Source organism: Eurytemora carolleeae, unplaced genomic scaffold, assembly GCF_000591075.1.
Source record: "Eurytemora carolleeae unplaced genomic scaffold, Eaff_2.0 scaffold727, whole genome shotgun sequence".
Taxonomy (NCBI): domain Eukaryota; kingdom Metazoa; phylum Arthropoda; class Copepoda; order Calanoida; family Temoridae; genus Eurytemora; species Eurytemora carolleeae.
The window spans coordinates 155,781-176,230 of record NW_019397230.1 but is presented as its reverse complement, the minus strand read 5'-3'; the positions used below and the strand labels follow the sequence as shown (position 1 = coordinate 176,230).

Sequence of the window (20,450 nt, the reverse complement as noted above, 5' to 3'; positions counted from 1 at the left end):
ATATACTCGACACTTCTGACCTACGCTATACTACAATATCCGAAGTTCAGCAGGGGGGATGTTGCGTATAGACGATGTAACATTACCCAAATAAGAGGGGTGTAAATTGAAGTATTCAGTGGGGGGGGGGGATTTTCACGCAACTTTTCTTCTTTACCCACCCTGGCTTAAACCGCCCGTGCCTCCCCCTACCCCCTTTCTTCCTTTAATTCAGGTCCTTCATTGATCGTGGCAAAATGGGAAGGAAAAAGAGAAATCCCGAATTTATCTTTTTCATCCAACTCATCCNAGAAGGATCTGAATTTTATGACTTGAATTGAAGACATAGCTGAACTATGTAGACTAAATTAGTCCGCTTTTTTATGACTTGAATTGAAGACATAGCTGAACTATGTAGACTAAATTGAACCACCTCTCCACAGCATAAAACATACACGTAGTTGAACTATGTACACTAAATTAAACCACTTAAGCTTGAATTAAAGCCGCAGCTGAGCTATATAGATTAAATTGAACCACTAACTATTAACTACAATTGGCGCTCAATAAAAGTGGTTTAACTGTGTCTTCTTGATTCAACTACGTCTCACTACCCATTAAACCTACTCTTAGGTGTTTTAGCTTCTTATTTCTGGGTCTTTATTTTGTCAACTTCATTTATGTTACGAACTTTTTTTGAATTATTTTCAAGTTAAATTCCAATTTTCTAAAAAAAAATTACTTAATTTTCCTGAGCTGATAATTGTTTAGGGTGCACCCAATAAGAACTCGTCTAAGAGTATCCCTCAGAAACATGGATTACAAAGCTTGGGTAAAATACCAACAGCTCGCCGAGCCCCGGCCAATCTACCGAGTGTAAAGTCTGAGAAAGGAGGAAATGATCCAACCGTTGTTCTGGTTCCTACAGGAGGCTCAGGCTGGACTAAAGATGGAGAGAGATCAGGATCTGTAGAGAAGGGAGAAGTTCAGAATAGGTTGGTGTCATTTTTATCCTTCGATTTCATTTTTTTAAAGAAATCAATGTGGTTTTACTAAAACAATTTTAAAATTGCCTTTATTAAAATCTATTATTGTTTAGTGTGCCAAAGCCCGCACCAGAATCCCAAAAGGAACCCCCCATCCCCTCAGCAGCTCAGAAACCTTCTGGAGTTAAATCATGGAGCAGTGTAACGGGTGCAGCTCAGCCCGGTCAGCAGCCAGGGAGAACACTAGCGTTCGGTCATCAGAAATCTCCGCTCTTCGGGCAGGAGTTTCCCAGTTTGAGAACCGGAGAGGGAGGAGCCAAGTTGGGTTCAGTGGAGTCGGATCTCAAGGTACAGAATCAAGTTGTCAGATCGCAGCAAGAATTGCAAGCTGGAAGGGAAGATCCTGCCAACTTTGGATCCGGACCAAATCTTCGACCTCAAACCTATGGAAACTGGACACAGGGTGGAATGAAGCCAGGTCAAGGATCGGTTGATAATCAGACAGACTCCGATCCAATTATTCTTCCACAGCCTCACAAACCAGTTCCTCCTGGTGCTTTGGCACACAGTCACAAGTCTCCTCCCAACCAGTACAAGTCTATCATGCCTCCCTTCATGGACGTGATGGAGCTCCCTACTGGACCCACGGAGCCCCTTGGTAACCGGAGAATATCTCGAGAGCGTCCCGGACACAGACGGGAACCTCAGCCTCGAGGCCGACCCCTTCAATCTGAATTTACACCTCCGTCTATTATTGACAAGGAAAAACTGCGTCGAATGGACGATTTGGCTGGAGACGATTGGACCTATGACGACGATAACTTCGATTACAACAAGAGATTACAGAGTGATGATGAGGATGTGGAGGCTGAATCTCCAAGAACGGATCCGAACTGGGCGGATCAGGTTGAAAAGGCGCATGGTACTCAATCCTATAATTTCTATGAAGAAATGAAGAAACCTGTTGGGTTCGGGATTGAAGAGGATGAGAAGAGGAGAACTAAGAAATCTGAAGAAGTAATAAAGAATATTGAGCGAGCTAGGCAGAGACGTGAGGAGGAGGAGAGTAGATACAGACGACCTGGTTCAGAAGAATACTTCAGGGGGGAGGAGAGACAACAAACTAGAAGATTTGATGATAGTTCGAAGGAAAATAAAACCCCTCTGGTTGAAAGGAAGGAGTGGGGCTTTGATGAGAAGAGAGGAAAACCACGACAATTTGACGATAGACGAGAGAACAGATTCGATGATAGGAACGAGCGAGGAGAAAGGTTAGATTCCCGTCGGGACGGATACTATCCGCCCAGGTTTGATCGCAAGGAAGAGAAGGTTAGGCCTGATGAACATAGGAAATATGACGACACTCATGACGATGAATTCAAATATTCTGGACGGAAGGAGCAGGTTCGGAGTTTTGATGATAGAGAGAGAAATAGGAGTTCGGAGGGAACTCCACCTTTCTCAGATTTCACCAACACTGACGAAAACAAGTAAATATATGTTTTTTATTACGCTTGAATCTTGTTGATAAAATTTTATTACTTTGTGGAGGGGGGGGGGGGGGGAACTTTGACAAATCCAATATAGAAAATAAATAAGTAATTTCAATTGTCAACGTTTTTAATCTGAATTTATTTTCAGAGGTGAGAGAAGATGGAGCGGGAGGTCTGGTAGATCTCCAGTTTATAACAGACAAACATCTCTTCTCTCCAACTCGGATTCTCAGGAGGTAAAATACTAAAGCATTTACTCTTTCAATTTTAGTTTGGATCACTTCTGTTTAATCCTTGGCAAATATTTTGTCCAGGTTACAGTTTAAAAACAGTAATGGTTTCTCATCAATATACGTTTACATGATATAGGAATTTGTTTAAAGGGACTCTAAGCGAAATTTAAAGTTCAACCCCCTATGCAAAGATAGTATTATACGATTTACATTGGTGCCCTTGAAACCCTTATCTGATCAATAATGTGGAAGATATTGTCCTTTTTCTATGTCTAAAAGAGTGAGAATTCCTACATGTTTTCAACAAGCTATACTTATCAGTTTTCGGCCCATTTCTAACACTGAGTGTTAGAATTGAGCCAAATCTGCAAAGTTATCTTTTTCAAGTGTATTTATCTTTAAATTTAAGCCGAGTTGAACGATAAATGTTCAGTTTAAACTAATATTAAGGTGAAAGAATTAGTTATTAATGATTCTTGTTTTCATCTTCGAACATATCCCTATTTTGAAACAAATACCGGATTTCAGCTCATGTCGCGTTTTGGAACATTTCCTGATTTCGAGAATTCATATCAATATGAATTTTCACCCATTAATCAGTTGACAATTAATCTACCACTTGTAATAATGATTTATCAATGTTTCTGCGTAAATAAATAATATTTGATTTGATTTGATTTGATTTGATTTGATTTGATTTATGCACTTACGTAAGAAAACAACATTTTTTGAATTTGTAAAACTGTTTGTATCCAATAAACCTCAAAACGACTGAACCGATTGGGCCCAAATTTTTGTTTGTTTTTGTTTTACAAAAGAGAACATGTTCACAATTGAACTAGAAGATGGGCACAGCCTAGTCAATATATACACTTAGCTTGTCTCTCTGTTTGTTTGTCAGTTTGTATCCAATAAACGTCAAAACGGCTGAACCGATCGGGCCCAAATGTTTTGTGGGCCCTGTTATAATTTTGATTAAGAAAATAGTTTTTATTGGAATTGTTGTCCTCGTCATGCTTAATAAATGTTGGTTATACTCAGTGCTAGAAATGGGCTAATTGCTAGCTTTGGAACCAATGTCCCCTGCGATGAGAGTAATTATCCAACAACGATATTTCAGTGTTCACTCATCTGTTCATTTGTACACATCCTGAAATAAAAATTTTTTTGTATTTAAATAAATTCTAAAATAAAATGATGAATAATTTCTTAAAATCATTTTGCAGGTTGAACTCGAGAATGGAACGAGTGAGTGGGGTGCTAGACCTCCTAAACCCATCACGGACTGGGTAGATGATGTGGAGAGTGCTGAGCTCAGTGAGAGACAGGAGTTCGAGGCGGAGCAGTCAAGTCGTCCGAACTCCAGAGATTCTCGAATTTCCAAAGAATCCCGCGGATCCAAAGAAGGAAAGAATTCTCGGAACTCTGTTGAGAAAACAAAGAAACTTCCAGAGTTTAAAGAAGAGAAACCAAGGAAACCAGAAACGTCTCTGTTTGAGTATGACAGTGAGAAGAAGACGAAGAAAGCTCCGATTACTGATATAAGAGGATATTTCCGTGATACTCCAGAGGAAACTAAGAAGGTTGCGCGGCAAGCTCCAGGTCCTATTACAAGAGAGAAACTTGAGGCGGCGAATCACAGGGAGACGACGGGAATGACTCAGCTGAAGAAACGTGACACCAAGGCTGAAGTTAAACCCGTTCAGGTCGAACCTCAAGAAAAATTGAACCCCCTTCTAGACTCTGATATGCTGGAAAACATAAGCGATGACGAGGATGGTCTCCTAGACACCTTGGAGAGGGAGGACAAGAACGGAGGAGGACGAGGACGTGGTGGTAGAGGAAGAGGACAAATGCTGGATAATAGAAAGTTTAACACCAGTACCCGGGGAGGTCGAGGGATGGGCGGAGAGAGACCAGACCGTGTTGAACGAGGTCGTGGAACACGAGGAGGACGAGGAGACATCAGAGGAAAAGGAAACAATGGAAGATTTGTGGACGTTGAACCGGAGGGAGAGGAAACTGAAGAAATGAGGAAGAACAGAAAGAATTTTGAAAAGTTCTCCGATAATATGAATCAACCTCCTCCGGTAGGATTCATGCCTAGAGGTCAGCCCAGTAGGAGAGGAAGAGGAGAAGGAAAAGTTCGCGGAAACTTCGGTGGCCGAGGTGGAATGTCTCGTAACAGTGAAGGGGTTGAGGAGCATACTGACGATGTTGGAGATTGGAATGAAGATGAGTTTAAGAACCGTGGAGGAAACCAGGTACCACCAAGGATGCAAAGGAAAAGAGAGGAGAAAGGACGTCCTGGAAAGAATGATGAAAACGAAGATGAAACTTCAAGTCAGCATTCGAACGAGGACAGGCGTCGAAGGGAGGCTGAACGAGGCCGAGGACGTGGAGGTCGAGGCTGGGAGTCCCGTGGCGCTAGGCGTGGAGGCGGACCAGGACAAGGTCAGCGAGAGCAAACCCCTGAGTCTGATCTGGTGAAAAAGCGTTCTGGGATCGAGAATATTGATCTTCATGACTTTGCTAGTGTAGTGGTGGTGGACCAAGAGAACAGTCATAACGACCAGGAGTTCGACCAGAGTGAAGCAGGAGAGTTCATGCAGGTTGTTAACCGAAAGGTTAGGCCACCAGTTATTAGGGAGGACAGGAGAAGCTTTGAAAGGATTGGTCCTAAGAGCGGAGATAAGAATGCTTATGACCCTAGGTACAGAGATTCTAGAGATCCTAGAGATACTAGAGATCCCAGGGATTCAAGAGATCCAAGAGATAACTTCAACAAACAGAACAAAAGTTCTTTTGAGCGGCGGCAAAATAAGCTTCCGCCTAGATTGGCCAAGGTTCGTGAAGTATCCAGGGCTCAAGCTAGATCTGGAGGAATATCACCCTCGGGAATGGAGCAGAATGGATGGCCTGAAGGAGATAAGATGGGAGTGTTCCAAGTAGAGGATATAGGAACTAATGCTTGGGAGAAACCTCCACCTAGACGAGAAGGATCTGAAGGTCCTGACATGAGAGCATCTCCTAAGCAGGGAAAGGATAACGGAGGAATGCAAACCATGGTGTTTGAGAATACTGCTTTGAAAGGAGGGAAGGGGGAGAAGATGGATAAATCTGGGATACAGATGCCCGTAGGTTTGGGCAAGCCAGAAGATAATCTTGACGTTAAGCTTGATTTTACTTTCGGTGGAGATGATTTATCCTCCCAGGGCAAACCACCTTTATCCATTCAGCGTTCTATGCCTCATCTTGGTCCTCAAGGACTCCCTGTCTCTCCTAGCACTGATGATCTCTCAGCTAAGCTTGCCAACACTAAGAAACTCTGGGATTCTCCAGGTATGGCCGTGGTTCCTGAGAATCCAACCGCTTCTGCTAGTTGGACAGATTCATCTAACTTCAATGAGAACTCCGGGTTTGAAGGTTTTCAGGACGGAGCTCCTGTAGATAACAGCGGTGGATACGATAAAGTTGACAACGGTCCCAACCCTGGCAATGTTCCAAAGGTTAAACAACAGCAACAACAGCAGCAACAACAACATGTCATGGATCAGGACAATCGTCCCAACAACCCCATGCAATATGGTAGGATGGCTAACAACGCTATACCTGGAGCGATTCCTTCCCCTCCGACCCAGATGAATCAAATGGGAGCCATGCAACCTCAACCTTGGGCTTATCCTTTAGATCGTAACTCTACTATGTATAATCCTTACGGAGCAAATCAACTAAACCAATCTATTCTCATGCAAGGAACTCATTCTATTGGTACAGATCTATTTACTGGTTCTAATGGTGCAGCTGGATACCGACTCCAGGGTACAGGACACTATCCTGGAGCTCAACAGAACTCCGCTAACAATCATCTAATCTCACAGGCGAACCTCATCTCGAAACATAACAACCAGATCGGACCTATAGGTACCAAGGCAGGGTCCGGAGCTAACAATTCTCCGTATCTACAGACAGGACTGGGAACTCTACCTAACACATATATCCAGTATGAACACAGCAACTTTAACTACGTGAACCCGAACCCTGCAGGGATGCAGCGTGGGAACGCTCCGCCAACACAGACAGCATTTTATCAAAGTTTAGCGAACAGACAACCTCAGCTTACTCTTAATGCAGCAATGCAAGGTAGGAAAATATCAATATTTATGAACTTTGAAAGTGTTCATAAAATGTGAACGAAAGTTGAACGGTGTTCATAAATTGTTAAAGAGGGTTGTTCATAAATTGAGAAGGGGGGTTGAACGGTATCAAAGTGTCATTAAGTGTAAAGGCGGGTCGTACGATATTATAGTGTTATATTCATAAATTGTAAAGGAGGTTCGAACGGTATTATAGTGTTCATAAATTATAAAGAAGGGTTGAACGACATTATAGTGTTCATAAATTGCAAAGGGTTGTTTAACGGTATTATAGTGTTCATAAATTGTAAAGGATGATTGAACAATATTATAGTGTTCATAAATTAAAAAGGATGGTTGAACGGTATTTGTTTATAAATTATTAATTCATACTCCTTCTATTTTATTATAAGATCAGTAAATTCACGCCATAAAGTCAGAACAGTGAACTAGGTATGACGATAAAAGAAATTAATAAGAACAATACAGCAAGGAGTCAATTTACATTGTGTTTGTTCTTTATTGATTTAAGGCGAGTTTAGCTTTCTTTGAAAAGTTCAACCAAATTAAGACCTTTTCACCTTTATCTTGGTTATGACCATTTTATGGAGAACTAGCTGAATGTCCGGCGTTGCCCGTGAAATAAGAATTTTGAAAAAGAAATCTTTTTTTTAGTCTATGTTACCCCCAGGGTACCCAATACCCATGGGTTCCCTCAAAAAAGTTCAACCAATTTGGTCAAGTTATTTGGTCAGCTATAGCTGACATAGAAATAAATATATATATATATGAGCAAAAAGTTTTATCATATAAATCACATCACATCAAACCTTAAACAAACCTTTTGTTTTAGGTTCCTACTTGTCTCAGCAACAGCAGCAACAGCAGCAACAACAACAGATGCGAGCTAACCATGTTGCTGGTCTACCATTCCTGAAAACTGATGTTCAGGGTTTAGGAAACCAGAAATCAGGGTTAGCAGATAACTATGGAGCAGGACCTAACCATAACTATAACGGACGGAACGGACCTCCGTCTCCTAAAACTAAAATGAAGATGGAACACCAGCAGAAGATGGCGGCTGCTACTGGGATGAACAATCTGAACAGTATGAATCAGCTGGCTCAGCTGAGGATGAGTTCATTAGGGTATAATATTGGTATCCCTGGAGTACAGGGATATCCTTCTCCTATAGCCAGACCACAGGTGGGACTATTTTCATGCATTGATTAAAGTTAACATTTATTTCGTTACTTATAGCTTTAAATTGGATTTGATTAAAAGTGGTTGTTTAGGTATTAAAGGGGTATTATACTAATTACACTAATTATTACTAATCATACTAATTATAACCTGTATGATTAGATGAACCAGCAGACTGGAAATCACGGTATGCCGGGGAAGGTGGATTATTACACGGCAGAAGGTAGGGTTTTTTTACCCTAAGGATTATTCTTTCTGCTCTCTTACTTTTCCATTCAGGATCCATTTAAGTCCATCTGATCAATCCCAAATGTTGATTGATTGATATTAGGGGCAGAAATAAACCATGTTGTTATTGTAAACAATTGGAAGTATAATGTCATGTTGTAGAAAAAATTCCATACTGCAGAACGTTTACTGCAATTTAGTATTAGTAGTAGTATTATTATTTTTAGTAGTAGTATTAGCATTATTAAAATAATTTTATTATTAGACTTTAAACAACAACATCCTTTACTCGACCCATCGACACGTCAAATTTACGTTAATTACCCTACCCATCTTATTCTCATTTTTTCCATGCTTCACCTATTTTATTTTGTTCCTTCGTTTATTTCATATTTTGTTCCATTTCGTTTCTTTCTTCTTAGTTTATTGAACTCTCTTCTTCAACCATTTCTCTCAATCCTTCCCAACCAGGTTCATGGTTTTGAAAGTTTTGGACTTGAATTCAAATGTTGATTGAAGCGGAAATACCCCTGTCCGTTCCGCAATTTATTCCTTCTAGTATCACGAATACTTGACCAAACCTTGTCATTTTCTTAGATATTCGCGAGCATTAGGATTAAATCTCATCTCAACATTAAACTTTCTCTAAACTTCTGCTTCTTATTTCAGGTGGTAACGAGGAGAAGATGGAGAACGTGAATGATAAACCCGGAGAAGGAGGAAAGGAGGTTGAACCTGCCAGTGCTGAGGTTGAGCAAGGAGGAGGAGGAGAACCAGATGCAGTTGATCCTGCTCAATAAGCTCGAGATAAACCTAGCCCAGGCATCTTTATCTAGCATAATGAACCCCAGTCACTACTACTGGCAGTGCTGGATATTTGACTATGTATACATATTCTAAAGTATGTAAGATCGGGTATACCCGATGTATAATTAGTGGGAGGTTGTATACTGTATACATCCTATCTTTGAAAATCCAGAATTGGATTTGGAATCTGCAGGATCAATCTGTAGTAGTGTGTGTATTCAATATAGACTGAGAGATATATATCCACTGTAGTGAACTTTATCTAACCAGTGATGGGATATTCTCGTCTAGTTGTACTTTTCTCATTTCGACTTCAGCTCAGGGTTTGCTACTGAGTACAGACCCCTAGCTCATCGTTCCAATTGCTGCCTGCGTACGAGAACGTGACTCTAACTGTATTGAATGATTATACAAGTATCCCTGCTGGTAAAGTGAACGTGTGTACAGATAATAAGATAACTATGGGAACTTTTGCCTTGCGTAACCCTGTCGTAACGCGGGAGTCTTGATACGCAATCTTGCGTCGTGACGCATCTAACCTACTGTATATGATTCACTAGGTATCCCTGAATGGTGGAGGTGAATGCTTCACTAAAGGATATTGTATTCTTGATGAAGCTGAATATAAATATAATTATGTTTCAATTGACATTCAGTGTTCCACGATATAGAGTTTAGTCTGCAGACCTGTAAACCTGTAAACCTACTCCAAACCAACCAACAACCTAAACTATTCGTGTTCACCAAACAAAGACTGTACTCTAGTGATTCTTCAGTCCTTACAGCTGTGCAAATTTGAATATTTATGCCTGCACAATTATAATAAAAATAGTGCTGTTGTAAACCTGCATCAATTTAATCATGATTGTCAAAAATCTAAACTTGAACTCTATTTTAGAAAAGTTTGTATTTTTGGAATGAAAAGAAGGGAGGATTTTTTAACACATTCCTTCGCAGTTTTAGATTTATATTTTCCTTAAATCAAATGTGAATTGAATTTAACTTTGAAAATTTTTCTTTTCTTAAATTCTCAGAGGGTAAAATTCGTTTACGTGAAACAGGGGAATTGGACTTGGTTGAAAAAGAAGTAAAATTGTATTTTATGACTTTAGAAGATGATAGGATTGAAACTTAAAAGGTATTTTTACTATCAAGTGGCGTCGTAAAATTGCCAAAAAAAATTAACTACGTAACCGAAGATATAATTGTTGCAGTCATAATCAGAAAGACCCGGAATTAATTGACAGTTAATCAGGCGACTTTACATTTGTATCGGGCAAATCAGATGACTTGACTTTACATATATATCGGGCAAATCAGGCGACTTTACATATATATCGGGCAAATCAGGTGACTTTACATATATATATCGGGTAAATCAGGCGACTTTACATATATATCGGGCAAATCAGGTGACTTTACATATATATCGGGCAAATAAAGTGACTTTACATATATATCGGGCAAATCAATTGACTTTACATATATATCGGGCAAATCAGGCGACTTTACATATATATCGGGCAAATAAAAGTGACTTTACATGTATATCGGGTAAATCAGGCGACTTTACATATATATCGGGCAAACCAAGTGACTTTACATATATATCGGGTAAATCAGGCGACTTTACATATATATCGGGAAAATCAAGTGACTTTACATATATATATCGGGTAAATCAGGCGACTTTACATATATATCGGGTAAATAAAGTGACTACATATATATCGGGCAAATAAAGTGACTTTACATATATATCGGGCAAATCAGGCGACTTTACATATATATCGGGCAAATCAGGTGACTTTATATATATATCGGGCAAATCAGGCGACTTTACATATATAAATAGATTGTAAAGTCGTCTATTGTATGACTAGTAATACCCTATGAAATTTAGCAAAGCATTTTTAAATATTAAAAACTGGAAAAGAATGTTTTAAAATATTAAAAAGGACCGCATATACTTTTGCCCTTATAAACCCAAGAATTTAAATTGTTAAAAAAGATGATAGACACAAGTTAATAACGAAAAATTTAAAAATGTTTTGTAACATCACTAAGGATGCCGTTCCTTCTTCAACGGTAACACACACGTGATACATACTTAGTTATTGAGTAAATATTACAGGCAAAGTTTACTAGTTTACAACGCGATGGTACAAAAATAGTTAGGATATGGTTTCGGAGATATGATTAATGCTTCTCTTATGAAGTGAAATCTGAACATACAGTTTGTTTATAACTTTCCTTGCAGAAACTGACGAGGCCGTCAACCCAGACCAAAATATATTTTCAATAAATGTGGAACTAACCTCTACTTTTTTTTACTCTACAGAGGTTTGGTCCATCACCATCACCGAATTTTAAAAATACAGAGTTACTCCTAAAGAACGAGACTTCAGAGACGACTGTAATGAATCTATCAGTATTAATGTACGGTCTGTTTCCTGTATCTGCAATTTCACTTGAAATTACGCTTACCGTCCCTTTAAAGGGAGTGTTCTCAAAAAATGAAAGGGGGTATATAGGCTTACGTCGAAAAATATGCGATGGTGATCGCTACTAATCTTGCTTATATCTGTTGCGTCTATAAGGAGGAAATTGTTAAAAACGACTCATACCGAAGAACGTAGCGTCTATACAAATTTCAGAAAGTTGCAATATCTAACGCGGATATTTGTCTTATATATTATTAAACGACGATTATTTTGCCACCAGGTGTCTCTTGCTCTCCTTGCTCTCTGTTTCTGCATGATGGTGTATTTTTCGACATTCGCAAATCCGCTATACTCCACTTCTGTCCTACGCCAAATCCGCTATAATACTACACATTCGACCTACTAGCACGATGTTTTACAGCTGCTAGATGAAATTGGGGTGAAGAGTGTGTGACATCAGTTCTCGTTAGATCACTAAAGTTAAGCACACTTGTCCAATGTCAACAGTCAGTATCTAGATTGGTGTCCAGACTGGTGTTCACGGGTTCGATTCCCATACTCCACACAAACCTGTGGTTTCAAAAACATCTGAAGCCGACATCTGGTTAAGCAGTTATGACCACCTGACGGATCAATCCGGGCTTACAGATGTTAGGGAGCAATGAGTTTGATGTTTCCTATCATTATGACACCCTGGCCTCATTTCAGTATATCAGAAGAATTCCTCCACTCTATTATTCTCTGCCTAAGAAGCCCTTAGGCCGCTGCAATCTTGTCAACCCTCTTCTCAGTATGAATGAAGCGTGGATAGATGAATGTGCTGCCAGATTACAACCCTTGGTAGATCAATATAAACCCAGACAACACCAAACTTTCGCAATAGAAAAAATTCCGAGATTTGATCGTAGCAACACGATCATGTCCTGGGGTAAAAAAATCTCTTTTAAAAAATTTATCAACGATTTGTTTGGAATTAAATTAATATATTTACGATCCGATTCGAATTTTGCAACTTTCTGAATTTGTATGGTATGAGTCGTTTTTAACAATTTTCTCCTTATAGACGCAACATAAAGAAGGTAAGATTAGTATCGATCACCATCGAATATTTTTCGACGTTAGGCTATACCCCCTTTAATTTTTCGCGATCACTCCCTTTAAGGCAGATGATTTTATTTAACCAACTAGTTCATATAAGAGTTCCAAGATTTATTTGATGAAATGTTTAGTTAACAAAGTTCAAAGTTTAATTTCTTGTCAAGACTGATTTAGTGTTTATTCGAGTTCCAAGATTTCTCCAATCAAAAATTTATATTCGAGATTAGTTGATTTTCTTTGTATATAAGAGTTTTGACGGAATTATGCAAAAAGAGTTTGTGGTAAGTGTTCAGTTCCTTTATTAACATTTCTTATTATGTAAAAATGTGACTTAAATATAGAAAGGGTGTAAATTTTCCTGAAAAATCATCCCCCCACTTGAAAATTATGTAATTTTTTCACGAGCTAGGTAGCTTAACAGGGTTTTATCGGCTGAATGGGAAAATAAACGTTTTAAGGCGAAAATAATAAATTGTGTGAAAAAGGTTGAAAAAACTTGCCTTTTCATGTCTGTAGTTTGGTGATAAAGCTTTGAAATAATGAAATATGATATAAGACGCTCTGTAATAATATACCAGTAATCTTAAAAGCATAAAAAATCTAGCTAAAATTTGCTTGACATTACATGAACTTGTTTTTTGATTAAAACTAAATTGTTTGACAAAATCTTTAGGTTTTCAATTAACAGTAAATATTCTCGATGCGGAGATTTCCTAGAAGATAATAATCATTAAGATCCCCCTCGGACACTCCTCCTTTATTTCTCAATACAATACATTTTATAATCAAAGTCTCAATTAAAGGTATACTCACTGCTCTCTTACAGATGGAAATAGATGTCAATGATTAAACTGATCAAGTAAACCTACTGTACGTATAAGAAAATACATCTATCAAAAATAAAGCTCTCTGCTTATATTTGTATATTTGTATCTTTGTTTATACAGGGTGTCCTAATAAGCATGGGAATACAGTGACAAATTCGATATCGTCTTTTTGAATAATTCTTTGATTTAGTATAGTGATACTTACAGAGAAAACTGCTATGTTCACATTTTGTTTGTTTATGTTTTGACTGCATACGGTTGTACATAGTAAAACAAGCAAATTGCAGGATACAGAGCAAACTTGTCCGTCTTCACTGTTCATCAAATGACGTTACAACGTACCATTATTTCTTCCGAACACACCTTTTTTTCGTCTTGGCGTTGCTTCTGTGATTTAAAAATTTGAAAGTTCAAAACATTTGGCTTCTTGGATACTTTTTAGGTACGGTACACATACAGTCCAATTACCTTACAAGTAGTACTTTATCTCTCCTTCAAACAAAACTAGCAGAAAAATCCAGCAAACTCATTTTTCAATGTTCTTAACTCTTCAGTTTCAGATTTTAAAAGTGTGATAGCTCTAGGTCTAGGGGGTGGGCACTGCCCCCCTCCCTGTATACGCCCTTGTGAACGTTGCGGCTTTGATTTTCTTCAAACCAACTTGTTAGACGCCTTGTACGCGTCAACCCTGTATCCTGGAGCTGAAACTTTAGAATGGGATATCCTTAATCCCGATCGGTTAATTAATCTGGAGATTAATAACAAGAGAAGAATAAGCATTATTATTCTCGAGATTAAGAAAAAGAGTGGATCAAGCATTAATCCTGATATCCACCAATTTAAAGTTCCCAGCTCTGGATAGTTTATCCAAGGGTTCCACAAAAGTTAGCGCCGAACCGGTTAAGCTGTTCTAATGTTTATATGAGAACCAACCTAAATCTAGATTTATATATTAGAAATAGAGTCATTACCTGTACAAACTTAAATTTTCTAATTAAATCTTAACTAAATTATCTAAAACTGGACGGGAACTCTCTGATGATAAGATTTACACTATCAACCTTTACCCAATTATCGAATGGAGACACCACTGTAGAACCCCTTTTCACAGCAAAAAAAAATTCTTTTTCAAAATTAGTCGATATTTGGTCAATAATTCAAAACAAGAAAAAGGAGATTTTAAGAAAAATAGAGATATCAATTACCAGAAGCTGCTATCATATGATTATTTATACAATTTTGTTATAAAATTTATTAAAACCAATATTAAAAAATGTTTTCTTGAATATCCAAAAAACATTACATAACTATTAAAATATTAAATATTTTTCTCAACATTTTTACACATTAGATATATTATATTCTATAATATCTATTTCATAGGCAGTTTCAGGGGGGAGGGGGTTGGCCCCTGAGTGAAATTACTCTGAAGGCTTTTGACCTGGAACAGGTAATCAATGACCACTGCCAGGTTGGTCAACCTAGGAAGAACAACAATGCATGCACCCAAAGAGGCTTGCCTCATAATTTTGGACAACAGCGTTTTAAATGCCTTTATTTCAAGCGGCTCAAGAAAACTAGATCATGGATTAGAAGAAGGGAGGATATTTTTTTTATTTTTTTATTTTGAACAAAAATTCCTTTTTTCTTTCAGCCTTCTTATAGTATACTATTATTTTTAACTCTAAAAATAAACATAGAAACTACCTGCAGTCACCTGCAAGAAAAATTAAACATGATTTAAGAAGCATTATTTACTGAAGAATATAAGTGCTCACTTTGGTTTCTAAGGTACACCCAAAAAAATTATAATACAGGGGCAGAGCACAAAACGCTGGGTATAATCAACCTTGCAGGTAAAGTAAAAAATAGAAAAGACTCTGAAAACGAATGGGAAACAGGATTACTGATATATAACGTAATATTTTTTCTATGATGTGTGCTTACCCTCACAACCCTTAATTAAAATCAAAATATTACTTAAGTAAAAAAATATACTAAAAGATCAATAATATTAGCAGGAAATAAAAAAAATTGTAATATAAAAATATCGTAATTTAATAAATAAATGGATTTGCCTACCCTGCACTTAAAGGTATAAGAAACTATTTTTAGTAGGGTTAGGGCCTAGGGGGGTCAATAGAACTTTTTAGAAATAGAGGGGGGGGAATTTTTCTTTAAGATTACGAGGGGGGGGGGGGGGTTTAGATTCATATATCTTAAATCCTGCAGCCGTATTCTACTCTTCAGGATAGGGATAGCGCTAGGTCATTTTAAATATCTTCGAATCCTAAGGCTAGGACGATTCGCGGGGCTAGGTGTCCCTGCACCCCCTCCCTAGTAGAACCAACAACCTTGAGGTATTTCACCACGGACAGTGCATTTTTCTTATTTCCATGTAGATAGTAAATACTAAGGCTAGTAGTAGAAACCCTACTGAACCTACTAGTGAGGCTTTTAGTATCTGATTGATACTGCAGCCCTAAATAAATCTGTTCTGCTCAAATAAGATCTGTCTTTAGATTGATAAATCTCTTTTACACTCTGATCAACTAAAGAAAGGTGTAGCTATGCCAACTAGAAAGATCCACGGAATTGGTTTTACAATTTTTGTTTTAATCCCAAAAAAATATTAAATTGTCGGTCTTGTAACCTTTCAATATTGGGGTTTTTATCTTTAAAATTGACGAAGATATTATATTTTTATTCAACTTAGACTCAAGACTCAAGGTGTTTTTAAACAATTATTTATTTTGATAAAATTGGTATCATACTCGTAGATTTCTAACAAATAAAGACAAACCATTTGACGTTTAAAAGCCACATACTAAATGTTGTGTGCCAGGACGGATACATCCTCAGGAGAAAATAAAACCTTTAAGAGTCTCCAGATGCATTCCTTAACACTTTATACTTAAACTAACCCCGAGATACGTACCTCCAGGCGGATAAATACATTACTTTTCAACTTAAATTCTTTGCAAAGATGTAACAAGAACTTAACCAGAGCTACATTTTTTCAGAAAAATATAAAAATTGGACTTTTACTTAAAGGCGTTTTAATCCCCCCTTTTTACGTTTAGTCTTACCCAACAAAAAAAATCATCAAAAAAATGTCCTCAAATATTATTAATATGAATTGATTCGAGATAAACTAAGGGGGGGGGGGGGGNGGATAGATAAATATAGATTATAAACCCAGGGATAGATAAATATAGATTATAAACCCAGGGATAGATAAATATAGATTATAAACCCAGGGATAGATAAATATAGATTATAAACCCAGGGATAGATAAATATAGATTATAAACCCAGGGATAGATAAATATAGATTATAAACCCAGGGATAGATAAATATAGATTATAAACCCAGGGATAGATAAATATAGATTATAAACCCAGGGATAGATAAATATAGATTATAAACCCAGGGATAGATAAATATAGATTATAAACCCAGGGATAGATAAATATAGATTATAAACCCAAGGATAGATAAATATAGATTTAAACCCAAGGATAGATAAATATAGATTATAAACCCAGGGATAGATAAATATAGATTATAAACTCTAAGTATGGGTAAACCAAGTCTATATTCTCTTAGTACAGCTGTTTAGATAGATGAGTTCAATCTAAATAGTCAGGAACTAGACCTTTGCATCTGCTCAGACAAGCGCGTAAAGAGAAGCGGATAGACGAGCGCGCGCAGCACAGGGAGGCTCTGAGCACAAAAGAAGGGGCACTCCTATATATACAACCAAAAGATCAAGATCTAAAGTGCGACCTCAAAGAGCAAATTTAAGTTAATATTCATTTAATTTTATTTCATATATAATATAAAATGAGAGTGTTTCAAAGGGGATTCTACATGGAGGTCTCACAGTAGAAATGCTTTCATATTAGTTTTTTTCAAACATTTTAACACAAGTTTCAAAATATTTTTATTTTTATAATTGCTCGGCACAGGGTGTTGATCATAGTAAAGAAAATATCAATGTGAGATATTTTCTTAGGTTACACGGTTAACCTTTATTTATTGTAGTATGTATATATTTTCGCTTAGATCCGGAAAGCTCCGGGAGTAGCAGAAAGATTTCAAGAACGAAAACATCATCAAGGAGTTTTAACAGCACAACTTTTCCTTCAACAAATCCAAGTTCCAGTAGTAACCTGTTAAGAATGTTGCTGAATTAATAACCCTGCCAGCTAAACGATATCTGGTGATATCTTGCATGTTTTTGTTGTTGAAATAAATTTTGCATGAATATTTATATGTTGCATGTTTAACAATAAAAAGCGGTTTTCGTGTTTCTACAAGTTCTAAATGTTCCTGATCAGACCAACAAATTGTTCCAGATAGATTTACTGTTCCAGACACGAATATTGTTCCAGCTCTGATAGATAACCCAGTGCCAGAGAAGAAGCTTAGAAACACGGAGGAGTTCAAGAATCATCAACAACCGAACCGCTATGCATGCTCATAAAATGACTAACATTTGAAATTAAATAAATCCTATTTATTTAATTCCTATTTATTCTACAAAGCCCAAGAATAGATAAACATAGATTATAAACCTAGAAATAGATAATAATAAAATTTAAACCAAGGAATGGATAAAAATAGATTATTAGGCTCACAGGGCACTTCACGTCCCAATTTCTTGAGATAACTTTACCATTTGAATGATTCTTTAATTGCTTTTCTTCCAATAGGGTATATGAAAAATAACAGTGTAAAATATTGTCCATTTTCTGTTTTCATTGGTGGATTGAAAAAAAAATGATATATATAAGATTTTTAGTATTGTTAATTGGGTTGATCGGTTTACCCGTTTTGACAATTATCAGATGCAAGCAATCAAAAATATCATCAAGTGATACGAAAATATGCTGGCTAGGAATCTAAAATGTAGATTATACCCTGGAATGTCTAAAAAGTAGATTATACCCTGGAATGTCTAAAATGTAGATTATACCCTGGAATGTCTAGAATGTAGATTATACCCTGGAATGTCTAAAATGTAGATTATACCCTGGAATGTCTAAAATGTAGATTTTACCCTGGAATGTCTAAAAAGTATCCAAGATTAAAAACCTCGTGACAGTATAAAATATCTATAGTTTGGAAACCATCCAAAACTGCAGTGTAAGAAATGTCTACTTTGACATTAAGGGTAGAGAGACGGATATTAGCCAACTACTGGTCAAATATCAGAATATTAATATACACTGGGAAATGGAAAAAAAGAAAAAAGGACTGTGTTTTTACCAACATTAACGTTTTCTTAGTTTTTTTTGTTGTTTTCAGCGGGCTATTTTTAGTTTACAGGATCAGTAAAATAATTCGAATTCGATGAATGATTTTATTTGTTAATTTTCAAAATTTAGAAAAATTTTATAGCTTTTTGACAATTTCTAATTATCTTAACAGGCTAAAAAAAACCTTTAGTCATGTTAAGTCGTAAAATAAAATTGGGTCAGTTTTCAAAATTCAAAAGGAAACAAAATTGAGAGACATTTTACTATCCTGACTGGGTAAAATTCTTCCCTAGGGACATATAGCGTGTGAGGTCCAATCGTCAAGATATTTCGAAGATTTTAAGATACAAACAGACCAACACTAAAAAATGGATTTTCATTCCAATTGGTAAAAAATTAACTATTTGTTAATAAATATTTCTCTATTCCAAAGAGAATAGAATATATATTAGAGTGGAATTTAGAAAATCCCTCGGTATGAATTTTGTCAGTCCCTTTCAGCCTGAAAGGAAGTTCAAAGTGTACAAATCATGTAAATGTTCACTAATTATATGCAGTAGCGTACATTAATACAGTATGTTCCCTAGACTATTCATTTCAATTTCGAATTTTTATAGCTATTAAATAAACTTTATAAAATGAATTAGGCGAATAAAAACATCATTTGATTCATAGTTATAACGGAAAATCATCGTTTGTAAAGTGAAAGGCATTGTCTATGTGAAATTATCATTGGTCAATTATGAAACCAGCCTATTTCATAATTTGGTTTTCTTTTAATATTAATTTTAGATTTTCTATAAAATGATGTTCCAGGGCCCAAAAGGTTATATAGCACAAATATGTGAAGTACACCTGTAGTATGGAAACAGTACAACAAAATGACTGTTTTACACTTTTTCCAGTAATATATATTCTATTCTCTTTGCATTTAACTCTGGAGTTTTAGAGGTCACACAAATATATTTCCGACTTGAATTTCTAATTATATAAAGATAAACCCATTTTTAAAAGATATATTTGTAAAATGTTAAAGGATAATTTGTAAAAAAAATTAAATTTTAAAAAGGTATTATATTTTTTAAAATTTTCTATTCCGTTTGTTAGTTTTCTGTTGATTTGTGATTTGTGCGCTGATCCTGAGGGTTGGATGGAGTGCCAGGAGCTGAGTATACAGTATACATCAATCCAAACTTTTATATTAGATTTATATTATGCCAAGAATAGGCGGCCATTACAGGGGATAGTTTAGTCTTAATTTTTTTGGATAAGAGGGAGCGCAGTTTTTAAACAACACTCTTTTAAATCTGATATTTGTATTTGATTTTCTAATTTTATCTTACAACAATTGGGAGGATGTTGAAGTATATTGGGCTAGGTTTAGATTGAATAAAATCATAAAATGATGTGGCTCCAACATGGAGAATAATTCCTTCTCCATCAATCCTAATCTGTTTACTTCTCATTGTAGAACTAGTTTACTAGGATATGATGGTTTCTCCGGGGGGAGTAATAACAGGATATACATATATACATATATATATAAAGTGTATACACGTTACAGGATACAGAGGATATATAGAGGATACAGGATACAGAGAACATACATATACACTATTGGATAAGTAGCACAGTTTACAATGATACAGAGGATATATAGAGAATACAAGGATACAGAGGAGGAACACAGTTCAGCAGGATACAAGAGCACAGTTTTCCAGGATACAAAGGATATGTAGAGGATACAAGGA

The 20,450-nt window shown here is 36.6% G+C and overlaps 1 protein-coding gene across 1 annotated transcript; it reads left to right on the top strand.

The window, feature by feature from the left end:
* Nucleotides 1-750: 750 nt before the first annotated feature.
* On the top strand, nucleotides 751-9,909 carry LOC111712885 (uncharacterized; the record flags this gene model as incomplete). Its single annotated transcript, XM_023487637.1, is given in 7 exon segments — nucleotides 751-974; nucleotides 1,079-2,455; nucleotides 2,607-2,694; nucleotides 3,918-6,834; nucleotides 7,681-8,033; nucleotides 8,193-8,253; nucleotides 8,928-9,909. Coding segments are annotated over 7 exon segments (5,151 nt in total), but the record flags the coding sequence as incomplete, so codon positions are not given.
* Between the last annotated feature and the right edge of the window lie 10,541 nt (nucleotides 9,910-20,450).